Raw genomic sequence first — 16,845 nt, 5'->3', positions numbered from 1 at the left:
ATGGAAAAGTTATTTCAAAAGAAAAATGAAAATATGATAATAGATAATAGCAATTAATGAAAATATTATGAAAATAAATATATAAAATATTTAATTTAATATAAATTGTGTAAATATAATTGTAAATGCCAGCACATTCAGTTGCAACATCTTTTGGGTCTCGTGGCTGGCTTAGCAGTGACCCAAACCGACATTTGACTCGTATAAGTTCGTGTTTGAGTTCGATCGGCCACTTGATACGCTGTTTGAGTTCGCTTCAGACGTCTGTGAGCGGCGCTTCAAGTTGGACCTTGTGGGCAGGCGGCATTCGTGGCTGCGTTTAGTCTTCAGCGGTCTGCGCGTTGTTTATGTACGTTGTCGCGTCTGTCAAGTCACTGTCAAGCGTGAGTCAAGCGTGCGTCTTACGACGATCAAAACAAAACAAAGTCGAGAAAACGAGAGTGGCTAAAAAGAAAAACAACTAAAAGTTGCTAAGAAATATTTGCCTAAACGAATTTTAAACAACAGTTCATATTAACTAACCTCTCTGAGTGTGTGTGTGTGTTGCTGTGTCTGTGTGTGTCTGTGCATGTGTTTGTGTATTTATGTAAAATGCATGGCTCAAATGCATGGCCAAGCCTAGCGGAGGCAGCGGCTTGCAATTAAACACCAGAAAAGATACCAAAGTATCTGCGACTGTAAACAGCCAAGAAGAAATCAGCAATAAATTTATTAACAAATCGAAATACACACATATATCCATATATGTATATGTGCAACACATCAGAAGGCAACAAGATGCAGTTTTGGATAACTTTGACATTTGCATTGCTGGCGGGTAAGTTATTAAGCGTCATGTGCGCCAAAAAATGTATCTCACAGTTGCAGACGCTACGTTGACCGCACCAAAAAGTTCATGACATTTGGCTTACAAAATAATAAAATGGAAAAAATAGTGAAATATGTATAGAAAAAACAACAGCAACAACAAATAGAAGATGAGCCACAGACGCAGTCTCCGTCGAGGCAGCGTTTATCTTGCCATATGAATTGTGCGACTCCGCTGACTCTGCAGCTAACTCCTTTTGTCTGCTGTCAGTCCGTCTGTCTGTCTGTCTGCTGTCTGCTTCGGCTTCTGCTCCCGCTGCTGCTGCTGCTGCTGGTTTTTCTTGTGTTTGCTGTTGACATTTAAACACTTGTTTTTTGCCCGCTGCGGTTTCTACTACACAATGCGAATACGTATAAAAATTGCTGTTGCTGTTGCTGTTGTTGTTGTTGTTGCTGTTTTTTTGGCCAAGTGTTGCGCTAACACACGGGCCACTTGCCACCGTGCCACACCGTGCAGCAGAGCCGCCGCAGCCAGTCAGCCTCTGGCTCTCGCTTTAAATGCAAAAGTTTTTTGTATAAATTTTTTCTCAGTTATTTTGCTGTGCCTCAACTTCTCCTGCTGCTTCTTCCTTCTTCCTCTTTATTTTTTTGCTACGGCTGCTGTTTATTTGATTTATGCGACATAATTCGAGGCGAACTTTGTGGCACACATAATTTAATTTTTGCCATCACAGTTCGTTGTTGTTGTTGCAGCCTGCAGTCCGTTTCTGTTTTTAATTATTTCCAATTTTGCAAATTTGCATTTTGCATAGTTTTTGTTGTTGTTTTTTTCTTTGTATTGTAAAGTTTTTGGCGCCTTTTGTTGCCATAGTTTGTTTGGCTGCTAATTGAAACGAGCATTAAAATTCTGTTTGCATAAAAAATGTAAAAGATTTAACAACTCTAGCACAGAGAGCGAGAGAGAGATAGAAAACTTGTCACTGTTCTGCTTTTGATTCAATTCTAATGAATGTGTCGATGCCGATGAAAATGTTTGAAAATCGAATTAAGAATTTTAGTTTTGGTCCATCACAGATTTCGTCGTCGACCTTTAATCATTTTTACAGCACATGACGAATTTATTAGTGAGCATTGAAAATCTTTAATTAACACGATGCTAATTGCAAATGAAAAGAGAGTGGAACGTGCATTTGCATTTATGAGCTGAGGCGGCGCAAAGACAAAAGAATATCTTAAATATAGAAATAGATTTATGACAGGGGAAATAACGGTCCGCATTACTATATAAAGATTAGCGATGAACTGATCTATCTCTTATAAACCTGTTGAAATGGCTGTTGGGTAAATAAACACTCATAGGCTTAAAGTTTTTACGTATATTTTGACGCGTTAATAATTAACACTTTTTCTTATGAATCTAGACATAAAAAGGCAATTTATAAATATAAATATGAATAGAGAATAGTCAACCAAGTTATAAAAAAACGCAAAAACAAACGCACACTTAAAAACAAATATAAATAGATATAAGTATATTAATAAATAAAAGTTAAATACAAATAAAAAATTATAAATTAAATGAAAAGTTTAAAAATTCGTGTAATAGCTTAAAAATATAATATATAAATTTATTAATTAATGTACTTTGAGTAAAAAATGATTTAAAAGTATAACATAAAAAACGTAAAATAAAGCTGTAAAAATATAATAAAATATTTATTTATAAAATTATAAAATCATAAAATAACATAAAATAACAAGAAAATAATTAAAAATAATAAAGGATACAAAATTATAAAGCTTTGAAAATATAAAAATATAAATTATTGTATCTTGCATAAAAAATGGTTTAAAAATATAATATGGAAAAATAGCTGTAGCCAAAGTGACTTTTATATCAATTTTATTTCTATATCAAACAAACTTAAATGTTCAGTTTAATATTGTTTAAATATGTCTTAAAAATGGTTACTTAAAATGCATTTCAATTTGCTATAAATGAATTAAACATTCAAATTTAAACAATGCCAAAATCAAACAACATATTACAAAGGTTTAAGAAATTTAAAATATTCAAGCCTAAAATCAGTGAGGCAAAATAATATGAAATAAATTCTCTTGAGCTCATCAAATTTCCTTGTCATTTCACAATTTAATTGTATACGATTACAAAATGACTTCTTTAATAAGAGAAAGAAGAAGCCAAGATGAAGAGGGAAAAATCGTTTAAAAGTAATTTAAAAATTGACAAAGATTGTGCAGCAATCGATTTTCGTGCATGTTTATTATGCGTAATTTATGTAGTTAAAAGCAAATTGCTTAAATATTTTGTGGCACATCGTTCCAAAGGGAACAGCAGCAGCAGCAGCAGCAGTTGCAGTTGGCATCATTATGATAGCAGCTTCAGCTCCAGTTGGTTTTTTGGTTGGCGCACGCCCAGGGACATGGACACGGATGGAGCTGGCAGCCGAGCAGCCGAGCAGCTGAGCCGGTGAGCTGGTTGGGGAGCAGCTGCCTCGGCATGTGGTCGAGCTCGTGGTCGCAGCTCCATTTGCACGCGCTCAAAATTAATACCAGTCAAGCTGCAAAAGGCCAAGCCAGGCAAAAAACACAAACAACATGAAATAAAAGTAGAGAAACAGCCAGCCAGGCCGGCGCAGCAGTTAACAAGAAATACACCTGCCCGACAGCCCGCAATGGCACTAACACACACACACACACACACACACACAGTTTTAAGGCAGTCAAATTTTCAACATGTGTAGCAAGCGGCCAAACCGAAAACCTACAAAAGGCGGCACAAAAATTATGATTACATTTTTTTTCTTTCATTCGTTTTTGGTGTGCGTTTTGTTGTTCGCTTTTTAGCACAACTAGAAAAATTGAGGATGTGGTTAAGCTCTGAAAAGAGGGAGAGTGAGTGAGTGAGAAAGAGAGAGATAGAGAGAGGTTGTAATACAAGACGGAGGGAGGGAAATAAAAAAGTGTAGAATGCTCAAATCTCTTTTGCCTACAAACTCGTAAATGCTGATGGCCCAAAACCAGGGAATACGGGCTATGTAAACCTGCGAATATGTAGGTTTATAGACATTCACACATATACATATATCCATCTTTGTGTGTGTGTCTTGACTATATAATCCCAGCGGTTTAGCCAGGCAAATTGAATTAAAGCTTAAACCTCGGCAAACGAACGGCTTTCGGCTCATAGCCGGACTTAGCACCGATTTGGCTTAGAGTCGTGCCTCAAAACGTGCTAAACTTTTGACGCACTTGTCTGAAACATGCCACCGTCACGCCCTCCCTTCCCTCGGCCCATCCTCTGTCCGGCTGGCAAGTGTGTGGGTTAATACGCAACCATTTTGCAGTGCATTGAACCTCGGCTAAGCTCGACGGCTAATCGGTGGGCAGCAGCAACGCCAGCAACACCAGCAGCTGGCTAAGAGAACTACTTACCAAGTACTCGTCCAGCGAGCCACTTGCTCTGATTAAAAAGAACTGCTGCAAATTATGTTGAACAGGTTGTGGGCAGCCGCTGGGCAAGGGAGGAGCCTGCTTAGCCGGCCCACATACAGCAAAGCAGCATAAAGTATTAAAAAAAATATATATGTTTAAAAGGGGGGCAGACTGACCGCAATAGCCAGAGGAAATGTTGCTCTGCCCCATTTGGAATTGGCCCAAAAAAAATGATATTTTTGCGTAATATTCTTAAACAGCTCTTCAAAGCTGCTTAGCATCTCACAGAGCGCTGAGAGAGTTGGAGTTTTTGGGTTTTGTTTTTAATTCTGTTGAGGCATTTAAAATTATGAAATCGCAAATTAACTTTTAGATTTTTACTTCTAGATAAACAATTTGTTAAAGAAATTATAGGAACATGACTTGTATTAAATTAATTCTAAACTATTATACAAATTTTTATTAGTCTGTTTGTAGAGAATTTTTTTTTTATTGCTTTAAAATTTTTTTAGTTTTTATTTATTTATATCCTAAATGCAAAGTCAGCGTCTAATTTCTTATGATTTTTTAATTTGTTTAATTCTTGTATTATTTGATGTATTTAATTTAATGCGTAATCTAAATAATTTTTGAATAATGAAAAATAAATTATTTTTTTTTGGTATTATTGTCATTGTATTAATTTGTCAAGTGCCATTAAAAAAATTAAAAGAAATTGTTTTTTTTTTTTTTTAGAATTATTTAAAAAAATACAGAGAATATTCAAAATGAATTGTTAAATAATTTTAAAAACAAAAATTTTATTAATATGGCTTATATATTGTTTTTCAAGCTTATAACTGTCCAATTAAATTTCACAACCATAAAAGCAAAAAAATATATATATTTTTTAAATATATATTTGTTTATTATTATTATTATTTTTTTTTAAATTATTATTTTTTATTTAAAAAATTATGGCTTAAAATATATATATATATTATTTTTTTCCAAAACTCCTCTTAAAAACTGTCGTAACTGTGACCTTTTATCCCTTACAAAGACGTAACGAATCTACTTTTCCATTTAGGTTTCAGCTTTGTTCCTGATATTGCCAAGTAATTTTATCTAAGCCTGAATATCTAGGGTTGTACAGAGCTCCTTCGAAGCACACGGAGTTCCGTGTGCTAGTTGTGGGCAAAAGCCATCTGCAGATTATTCAGTTGGCATCCTTTCACATTCATGTAGTAATATTTGCCAGCTCATGCTGGGGACAACTGACGACTGCAACTTTCCCAGCGAATTCCAGTGCCTGGTTCCATGCTGAGGCATTTACCTAATAGACCTACCAGTGTGTGCAACTCTGTTGAGGGTTCCAACCATCCGTGCTGCGCCCCCATCTCTCTCCCTCCCTCTCTCTCTCTCTCTCTGTCTCTCATGTTGGATAATTACAACCCCTGTCTTACCTTCTACATCTATGTAGTACCTCTGCTGTTTTTTCCTCATTTCGTTGTTGTTGTTGCTGTTGTTTACCATTTGTACAACTCACTCCCAGCTTTGACTTTGACTACCCGATGGATAGCATCCAGTCAGCCAGCAGCTTGGAGACCCGCACAAAATGCTGGTCATTTGTTTTTATGTAAATAAAATGCGCTTCCAAGTTGTTTCTGTAACTCGTATTGTTGTTGTTGTTGCAGTTGTTGTTGTTGTTGTTAGCTTATGCATATTTGCTTGTACTCAACGAGTCGCTCAGTCTGACACTCTTTTTTTTTTTTTGTAAAATATATATAAAATTTATATGTGTTCATTGTCGTTGTTGTTGTTTTTGTTGTTGTTGTTTGTATGTTTTGCAAACATTTTGCGCCGCCTTTGGCTGGGGCCTGGTCAAAAGCGCACAACAGTTTCCTTTTTACCCCTGTTACTAGTTGAAGTTGTTGTTGTTGCTGTTGTTGTTATGTTTTTTGCAAATTCACTTCCGCCACAGACTTTTGCCAGCCAAATATATAAAAAAAATGAAAAAATTAACACGAAAAGAGAGAAAGAAAAAAAATACACACACACACTTACAAATACTAATAATAACAAGCAGCAGAAAATTGCTTTGCGACTTTTGCAGCGTCTTTTGCTGCTGTTGTTGTTGTTGTTGTTGCTCTCTTCTTTGGCTAACATTTGCTTTGTGCAATAAAAATAAATAACAGTTTATGAAAATTTGCCAAAATATCAACAGCAACATCAACAGAAGCAGCAGCAACAATAACAGCAACAGCAACAACAAAGTGAAGTGACTTTTCCTGTTTTTGGCGGCGACGGCTTTGGGAACGCGTTCCGCTTTGACTTTTCATTCTATTGTAAAAAGGTTTTTCGTCGCTGCCCATTTAAAAGGCGTTGACAGCAATGAGTAGATTGAAGCGCAGTGGCGGGGTGTGGCGGGGAATGGAGGAGTGTGCAGTACATCTACTGCTCTCTGCCCTTAGCAACAGCCACCCGCCCATTAAACACCCCTCAAAGCAAATTTGTGCTAACGAGTTGTCGTCGCTCGTTTCGACTGCAAAAATTGTTAAAAAAAAAAATAGCAAAAAAAAAAATACCAAAAAACAACAGAAAATAAAGAAAAGCTGAACTGGAGCTACAAATAGGCTCAAGCCCATCATCGTGAACCGATGCTGCCAATGTGTGTTGTTGTTGCTGTTGTTGTTGCTGGCCGACGTGCTCCACCTCCTTAGCCGTTGTCTCTGTGCTAAATTGAACCAATTTTTTTTCGTGTGTGTGTTGTGTGTGTCTTTTATATCACTTTTTTTCTCAGCTTGTTTTTGTCTTATTCTGCACATGTGTGTGTGTGTGTTTTTTTAACTGCTCTACGCTTTCATTTTGTTTGTCTTTTTACAAACTCTCTCACACACACACATGTTTGCATATTTGTGCTTTATGTGCGCCTAGCACTGCGCTTATTTTGCACCACTTTGCGCGTCAAGTGGGTGAAAACCCACCGTGCAGCGTGCAGCTTGCCGTGCCGTCCACGAATGCGCTTTGAAAGCGTCGAGCTGTCTATGTCTCTATTCATGCGTGCCGTTGCCTACACAACCACCCAGCCACGCCCCACAGCGCCTATTTTCAATGCACCAAATACAACACACACGCACATACATGCATATATTTACATATATGCACATGTATTCGTTTACATATGTTGAGCATTAGAGATGGGCACGTTCGCCCCATCGATATTTGTTAATACGCGACCTTCTTTTGTTGACTTTTTTCACACGCTGACAAAATGCCAGCAGAGCATCAACGAAAACAATGGGCCATTGACATGATTTTCGATATACCATTTTATTTTACGCAAATTTTGAATTTTTATAAATTGACAATATTAGATTTTATTATGTACACACATACATATATACATCTATATATATATGTATATATATATATATATATATATATATATATATATAGCATAAAATATATGTAACATCCAATGAAAAATGTCGTCAGTCATTTCTAAATTATCATCATATCAGAGATTTTAAAATATTCTTATTTGTTCCTTTATATGTATATATATATTTTGTATATACTTAAAAGTATATGAAAATTGCTTGAATTCATGTGAGAATTTTCTAGTGAACAATTATTTACATATTAATTTTTTGTTGTTAATTTATTATGTGTAAAACAATTTTTTTGTAATCGCCAGACATTATTTGCATTATTTTTAAATAATTTTTATGTTTTTTTTTTTTTAATTTAATTTTAAATGCAAATATTTTTAAAACTAACCACAAATTTCCTGACATAATACATATAAATAAAATATATAATATATATTATAATATAATATATTATATACTTAATTATCTTTTTAATTAGTTCTTGTTGTTAATTTAAAAATATATACAAAATATTTTTATGTATTATATGAATTAATAATTATATATTATATTAAAAGCTGATAATTCATAATTATTTACATATTTAATGTATTTCTACACATGTTACGCCTTCATCTAAGGCTCAAATATCGAATTCAATTTGGCAATTTGTTCCATCTCAAGCAGAAAGTTTGCTGCGTTTGTTTGGTGTTTGAGCATGTTTGCAATTGCAGATTTACAGCCAATGCGCCTAGATTTGCTGGTGCGCGAGGCGTGGCCGTGAGAGTGCGAGTGAGTGTGGGACTGGGTGTGGGAGTGGGAGTGGGAGTGGGCGTGCGTGTGGTGTCAGTGGCACGGCACCTACCACGGCACTGGGTAGCTGTCGACGACTCCTACATATGCTCGACGTCTCCATCTCCGTCTCCGTCTCCCTCTCCCTCTCCGTCTCCATCTCCATCTGCATCTCCATTTCCATCATCGTCGGCAGCTGTCTGTCGTCAGCTGAAGCTGAAGTTGAGGCTGTGGCAACTGCGGTGGCAACTGGCGGCTGTTGGCTGCCACTGCCACTTGGTAGCTGCTCCGCTGCTCGCTCGCACTCGGGGTGGCAGTTGGCGGCTGGTTGCCATTGCATTTTCGGTCATTATTCAACGTCGTTGCAATTTGGCGCTGCTGCTGCTGTTGCTGCTGCTGTGGCAGTTCCAATGATGCATAATTTGTAGCGTTATATAAATGCAAGCTCTGTTGATATTTTTTATGCTAATTGCATGCAAGTAAAACTTAATACACCACACACACACACACATAGAGACCGAGACATACGGCTATGGCTGTAATTATGTGAGCCGGCGAAAAAAGAAAGTTGACAGTTAGGTGGCGTCAACGGCAGCCGCAGCCAGAGCAAACAAGTTGCAACAGTTGCAGTTGCTGTTGCTGCTTATGACGGGCCGCTCGTAACGAGCATATATGGCTGTATATAAATATACATGTATACATATATATATATATATACACATGTGTACAGTTAGGTGTTTGCATCTGATATATGCAATTATGCATGACGTTCAGATCAATCCGATAAAGCAGCCGCAACAGCAACAGAGAGGGAAAGAGGGAGAGAGAGAGAGCTCGTTCGCACACACACACACAGACAACACTGACAACAAAAAGCACGAAATAATAAAAATTTCTGCAAAAATATTGGGTTAAATATATGTAAGGTGTGAATACGTTAGCGGCTTATAACGGATATAGCCACGTCAACTGCAACTGCAACAGCAACAGCAACTGTAATTAAAGGCGTGGCACTGCCTGCTGATATTTGTGCTACAATTTATGGCCTTAATATACACTCGAGTGCATAAATAGCATTAATCTCAAACAAATAGAGCTTAAGTTCATTATCGTCAGTTTGTCAATGCGAGTTTCCATTCGATTTCCACATCATAAGGCCGAGCAGCCGCCGGCCAATTGAGCCTCTGTGATCCGCAGATAAAAGCAATAGCAAAAATTAGTTAGCGCAGATAATTTGAGATAACTGCAGGCTGTATACCGGCTAGTTAACTGCACGTTAACTTCTTGTTACCTGCAGCAATTCTCTATGCAGCTGGAGACTCGCATATTTAATTTGTTTATTATACGCAATTGCAGCATCATATTTGAATTTCAATTTAAACTAATGTGGTAGAGCAATTTTATTTCCTTTTTTGCAACTTGAAAGGGCTAAGCGCAATAGAGAACTAGAAATAATTGGTAAGACAACGCCGTTGGCCAATTAATTAAGTTTAGTACGCACGATGAGGCAGCTTGTTGGCATATGCTGCCATAAAAGCTGCCATAAAAAACGCTTTACGTACCAAATTACAAGTCAAACGCTAGCGGAAGCAGCCGTTAAAAGGCACTTAGTAGCGCCAAGCACACACACACACACACACACACACACACACACACACACACAGAGAGAGAAGCTGCTGCTGCTGCTGTGTTTGCTTTAAGCCAAAACATAAAAATTCATTAGACGCGCTTTCAATAAATTATCAAGCTGCATTAATACGCTTGATGCGCACTCGAATATGCGCTATCAATGGCCATTAATCTTGTCGGGGCGGCGCAAGGATCTAGCGACAAAAGTTGACGAGCTGCGCTTGTTGTTGCCTGAATTCGTTATGCTAACACGATTTGGCCAGACGTCTTTGGCTCATGCCCGCGCGCCCTTTGCCCATTGCGCAAGCCGAATTGGCTATGCAAAATAGAGAAAAATCTTTGTAGTCCAATTGCCAAGCTTCCAGTTGACTGCTCGATTGAGCTGTATGTGTGTGTGTGTGTGTGTGCGTTTGTTTGTGTGTTGTTCAAGTGCTGCCAATTAACAAGGCAGCCCTGGCAGCAGTGCGAATCGATATTTACTCAATTAATTTATTACTTCCGCCAGCAGCAGGGACAGCGACAGCGACAGCGACAGCAGCAGCAGCGATTTTTCATTCATAAAAAAAAGTCAGCTCAACTCACAAAAGTTGGCCAACAAAAGCTGATGAAGCGTCGTCAGCGTCAGCGTCAGCGTCGCTGTCAGCGCCTAAGCGTCGTGCGAGCTTTCAAGTCATTCGCTGCCACAGGAAGCAATCATCGTGCTACAAGTCATATTAACTTACGTTCGCTGCACAAAAACAAAAACAAAAAGAAAAAAAGAAAATATATATATATATATATATATATGTTGAAAGAAAAACAAAACAAGTAAAAAAGCTCTAATCGAGACTGCTCGACTACGAGATCCCCTGAACCCTTGGAGCAATAGATATTTCAATAATTTTTCGCGTCTTTCAGCTTACATAAGAAACACGACACGACCTGCGAACTGCGAACTGCGACACACATACACTCACACATGCATACACACACAAACGCACACACAGGCACACATACACACACACGCATACAGACACACATACACACACACATACACACACACATACACAAACACATACACACACAAGCACCCACGCATAAACACGCATGGGCTGCAGTGTGCGCTTACTATGAGAAATTAATTGTTTAATAACTTTTTTTATGGACGTACGATCTTCATGAAACTTTCAGATTATGATTATAACATGAATATACATGTAATTGTCAAAGCACAAGTCTCTAGTATTTGAAATACGCTTTTTACAAAAGTGAGGGTGAGGGGGTGAATTTAGAGGTGGGGGTAAATTTTAGCAAAAACCGAAATTGTATAAATTGCATATAAGCATACATTAAAAATTTGGAGATTCTACCAATAAAGGTGTGGAAGATATAATTTTATAACTGGGTTTCGATAAGGTTTTTTATCGATAAAAAAAGATCGGGTTGAGTTATCGATTTTTAATGATAAACTTGATATGCGCGCTGTAATTACGGACATTTTAAAAAAAATTTGAAGTCTCTAGCTCTTATATCTTCTGAAATCGACGCGTTCATACATACGGACAGACGGACAGACGGACAGACGGACAGACAGACGGACACGGCCAAATCAACTCAGCTCGTCGCCCTGATCAAGAATATATATACTTTGTGGGGTCTGCCACGCCTCCTTCTGCCTGTTACATACATTTCAACAAAACCATTATACCCTGATTTCCCATTGAAAATGGGTTCAGGGTATAATAAAAACCTGAACAGAGAACACAGAGCCCAGACCAAGCTACGCAGAATCACAGCAAAAGCAAAAAACAGAAGCTGAAGCGAGCCAGCTGGGCCGGTTCCAGCTACACACAGATCGACGCTTAAACTGGAGCGGAGTTGCTGGGATCTGGGAGCTGGGAGCGGGAACTCTGCCTGGATGGTCAGCATATGTTGTCCGACAAGTTTGCGCATGCGAAAGTTGAGCTCGGAGTGCATGAAACTATCAATGAAGGAGGCCTCTTGTGCGTTGAACTGGTGCTTCCCAGGCCAGCTAAACGCGAGCAGGTGCAGCTCACACAAACACACACACGCACACACACTTGCACGCACACTCACTCACACACACTGTAGCACATTTCATAATGATGGATGGCTATGAGTTGTTTGTGTGCGCGACGCGCCTAAGCCGGTTTTTGGACAGCGACAGCGGCAGCAGTTGTCAGTATCTGTTTCCCCTCTGCTGCCTCAATTAAACTGCCAGAAACGTGGTCGAAAACCCACAAAAGTGTACGGTAACTGTGTCCCAAAAAAACAACAACAACAACAACAACAGCAACAGCAACAAAACACGAAAATTAAAATAAGCAACAAAAAATTGAATTAAAAACAAGACGCGACACTGTGAAAATTGTTTAAAGCTGTTTCGTTTATTCAATTTGCCTTGGCAATTTCCAAGAACAGCAAGAGGCAAGAGCTAACAAGCCTCAATTGCTATTGGAAATTGTATTACAAATATATATGCATTCACATTATATAGTGTGGGAAAAGGTTTCCACATATTCACTTGAGTTATGAATCTAAAATTAGATATAGAAATAGTTTTTCATTTGAATTCGAAACTCAATTGGCAACGTCAGAGAATAACAATTAAAATTATTTGGGGCATGAAGCTAATTTTGAATATAGTTATGATGGGAGGATCTTAGTAAATATATTTTATTTAATTTTTTTTTTTTTTTTTTTTTTTAGTATTTTTCATATGGGTTTATATATCTTTGTAGTTAAGTTATAAAAGTTTTTATGACTGTGTGTTTCTATACTATTTTTGGTGTATTTTATTTTATTTAGTGTATTCATGTTGATGAATAATTTATGAATAATTTCATTTGATCGAATTTTAAATATATATATAAAATATATATGATATTTCCTATAAGTCTCTCTTAGACTTTAGATCAGCATTGTTTAAGCCGCCTTCAATTCATCCAAAGATGATATTAAATATATGTCTTTAGTAATTCTTGAATCGTTCTTAGTTCGTTCGTAAATTAACTATGTGGCTTATACAAAATATTTGGTAATGTTGTTTGGTAATTGATGAATTCGCAGTAAGGATAAGGCCAAACCTTTGCTCGATGTTGACTTCGCCACTTCCTGCTTCGAAACTCTGTCAGCCCAAGTAAACCGACCGATCGCCTCAGGTTTCAAGTTCAAAGTGTTCTGATTCAGTTCATTTCAGAGCCTGATTAGAGTGCAGAGTGCTCTAATATACTCTCTCTCTCTCTCTCTCTCTCTCTCTCTCTCTCTCTCTCTCTCTCTCTCTCTCTCTCTCAAGTCAAGTACACGATTAACCCAAATGCAAATGCCTCACTTATTACTCACTCAAGTGGCTTAAGAGCTATTACAATATTGCTATTAGTAAACCAAATCATCCAGCCTCTCGCAACAGAAACCTCAGCTGTTTTTGATTAATTTCGTTTTGATTAGATATTCCGTAAGATATTCATGTAAGAAATAACAATTTAAATAAACAAAGCTAAACAAAAATTTACAAAAAATAACAGAAAATGAAGACAAGACTTCAGCAATCAGTCAGTTGTCTAGGGTTTATCTCATGGGCAAAGCTTTGATCTAACGCCAATCAATTAGTTAGTCAATCTGCTTGTTGCTATATCTTTAGTTGGCATTTACATACATAATTAATAACTGACTGCTCCTACGCATCATGACTAAAAATATATATGTTTTAAGTTTAGCAGCTGCTTAGCATTAGTAACATGAATATTAACAACAACAACAACAACAGCAGCAGCAACTTTTGTGAGCTCTTGGCTCTTGTGTTTTGACCGCGTGTTAATTTTGACAAATGAACAATTTGGTTGCTGGGCATGTGGAGCATTATTCCCACCCGGCTTGTCTATAATTTACAAATTCGGACTAAACAGCAACGGCGACGGCGACGGCTTTGCTTAATTATGGCTCCCATCGTTTGCTGGCCTTTGTCTTGGCTCTTGTCTGTTGTCTCTTGTCTGTTGTCCGCTGTCCGCTGTCCGCTGTCCATTGTCGGCTGTTGTCTCTTGTTGTTGGCCTCAAAGTAATCAGATTGTAGCCATTAATCTGGCCAGTGTGGCCGTGTTTCGTATCTTTTGGCTTTTTGGTGTCGCTTGATTATCTAACTTTTGGCTAGGGGCCCGCAGACAGTTGTTATGCTCGAGCAGTTTTTCAAACGCCCTCAGATAACTTGAATTTCAGGCCCGACGCGCTTGACTGGCTTTTCAGTTCTTAGACTCGGAGACTGCAGTGCAAAATGAAATGTCTTAACTTATCTGTATATATTGCGCCTTCAAATTCAAATTCAAATTCGAAAATGAAACAGAATCTTTTGAGCATTGCCCGCACGTCTCTCTTTATGCATTGTATTAGTCTTACTTAATGTTCACATCCTTGAAAACATAAATAGGTAATACGAACATTTTGGTCCGCAATCAGACGGCCATTAAACTTTTTCAAAAATAAAACCGAGCTGAGCTGGCTTCCACACGAAAGCTGCAAACAAACAATCCCACAGTTAAAAAAGTTTAAATCTGCATACATAAATAATATGAAACAAAAAGGCAAACACAATACTCGAAAATAAACTTAAAAAAAAAAAAAACAACAACAACAAATGAAACAACTTTTCAACAGGCCCGCAAAACCCATTCATGGATGGATGTGACGTGAGTGTGCGGGTACAAGGCAATAAAAATAAAACAAAATAAAAATCAAATGGAATTGCATACATAACATTTACATATACTTATTTATAGTTGACTTAATGAGCAAAATAAAAAAATACCAAAAATTATACATATTGTTTTTACGACTCGCAGGATGGAAAAAAGAAAAAAGAAAAAAAAAAAACTGCATTCGCATAAAATATTTCCGAGCTATATAAATTTAAATGTATCGCTTTAACTAATATAAATTTAGCAATTTTTTATGGACGTGAAAAAATTGCTTAATTTGCGACTATTAGCTGAAGCTGAGCTCCAAATGGTTTAATCACCGAAATTTATTTGAAAATGGCGATAAAAGGAAACGAATCGAAATGGCTTTGAATTTATGTTTCTCATATTTTGATAAATTTTATTCAAAATTTTCGCTGATTTTATGCACATTTTTTATCTGTTGCTGTTTCCTGTAGTTTATAAAGAGTGTTGCTTGAAATTTATTTTGTGTGCTGCGATTATTTATGATTTCTGAGACGTGGCCTCATTTATAATTTACGACTGGCTTGAAGTGTATTAACTACATGAGTTGATTTAAATGACTTCGAAATCTAATTTGTAATTAATATCTAAGTTGGATGTTGAAGTTTTTAACATTTCTAACCCAGTTGCGGGCCAAACTCATTTCCAAGTCTAAGTCGCACACTTAAAGTTCAGCACGTCAATAAAAACAGCAAAAATATGTAGTTTGACCTTTTGGCTAGACAGACAAACGGACGGACAGACAGACAAGTGGCTTGGCAAGCCAAGAGGTTCAGCGAGGGGCAGAGAGGAAAAAACATAATACCGAGCCAGCGGGCCAATTGGGCCCAGACATTATAATTATGCAGCTGCCACATACAGCAGTCAGTAACGGCAAACAGCAACTGCAACAGCAAACGGCAACAGTCAAGTGTGGCATGCAATGGCTTTGGCTCCGGCTCCGGCTTCGGCTTCGTGTCTTGGCATTTGGCAAACGACAAGTGCAGCCGTCGATTGCTGTCGATCCGGCGCACTGGCGATCCGTCGATCCGCCAATTCGCGCAGCGCATTAAACTAAGCCGGGCAAAAACGTCAAAGCCAGGTGCGTGCTCTGGGTGCCCGAGACAAAGGCAGAGGAGGAGGAGGGGCAGGCGAGTGTGAGACTGAGTCTGAGACCAGTTCGCTGAATATACATATAGAGAAACCTAAAGCTAGAGCTGCGCTTTGAGCAGCCCCTCGCATTGGCTGGCTTCGAATTGAAATTCAGTTTAATATGCGCCACAACTCAAAGCCTCGACGCTTCGCTGTTTCGCTGTTTCGGCAGGGGGATTGTCCGTCCGTCTGCTGGCGCGGCCCACGTTGCTGTCTGTCTTTGTGAGCCGAGCCAAGCCGAGCCGAGTCGAGCCATTCATATGGCGTTTGCCATTCATAAACCCGTATTTGAGGCACGTAGGCTGCGGCGACAGCTCAGTTAGTTAGTGGCACTCGAACTGGTTTTTCTAAGCCATGGCTAGCACTAAATGTTGATTTTTACTTCTTTATGAGCATATGAGCAAACGTATTGCTCCACCATCGGCCGGCTAGATTTCTTATTCAAATGCCCTATAGGCCCAGTCGACTGTGGGTTGTGTCAATGGACCAGCTGCTTCTACGTGTGTTTGCCGCTGGCCGCTGGCCGATGTGTGGGCGTGTGGGCTTAGCTTAAAGACCGGTAGTTGGTGCCGTTAAGGCCTAAAAATAACGCGTTAAAAGCAGCTCACACCCGTACCTCCCTCGCCCTCCCTCTCCCTCTCCCACTCACAAACATAAAAAGTACAACGAAACAAATATTCGAACTCCAAAAAAAAAAAGCAAACAAAAAATTAATTTGCCTGCCACAGAATATAACAAAAAATGAGAAGAACAAGAAGTCCCACAAACTTTGTCCATTTGCAGGCAAACACCCAGCGAAGTTTTACGAGCGCACTAAATAATATTTTGTTGCATATTTTAAGGCGCGCCCAGTTCGTCCTCATTGCTAAATTCAAACTTTGTCCTATATATATACAGCAGAATATGTATATATTTCAAATACATATATATATAATTCATTTTCATAGACTGCCGACTCAGTGTCT

The 16,845-nt window shown here is 38.2% G+C and overlaps 1 protein-coding gene across 2 annotated transcripts in view; it reads left to right on the top strand.

Annotated features, from left to right (window-relative positions):
• The first annotated feature begins 296 nt into the window (after positions 1-296).
• hbs (hibris) overlaps positions 297-16,845 on the top strand; it is a 29,962-nt gene continuing 13,413 nt past the window's right edge. For both annotated transcript variants that reach the window (XM_018012961.2, XM_018012960.2), the window contains exon 1: positions 297-817. In XM_018012961.2, the coding sequence (XP_017868450.2) occupies positions 745-817 (73 nt within the window). In that variant the 5' untranslated portion in view covers positions 297-744. The remainder of the gene's footprint in view (positions 818-16,845) is intronic.

Source organism: Drosophila arizonae, chromosome 5 (assembly GCF_054131065.1).
Source record: "Drosophila arizonae isolate 15081-1271.41 chromosome 5, UAZ_ARI_1.0, whole genome shotgun sequence".
Lineage (NCBI taxonomy): Eukaryota > Metazoa > Arthropoda > Insecta > Diptera > Drosophilidae > Drosophila > Drosophila arizonae.
The sequence above is the reverse complement of the archived record's forward strand: the minus strand, read 5'-3'. Positions and strand labels throughout refer to the sequence as shown.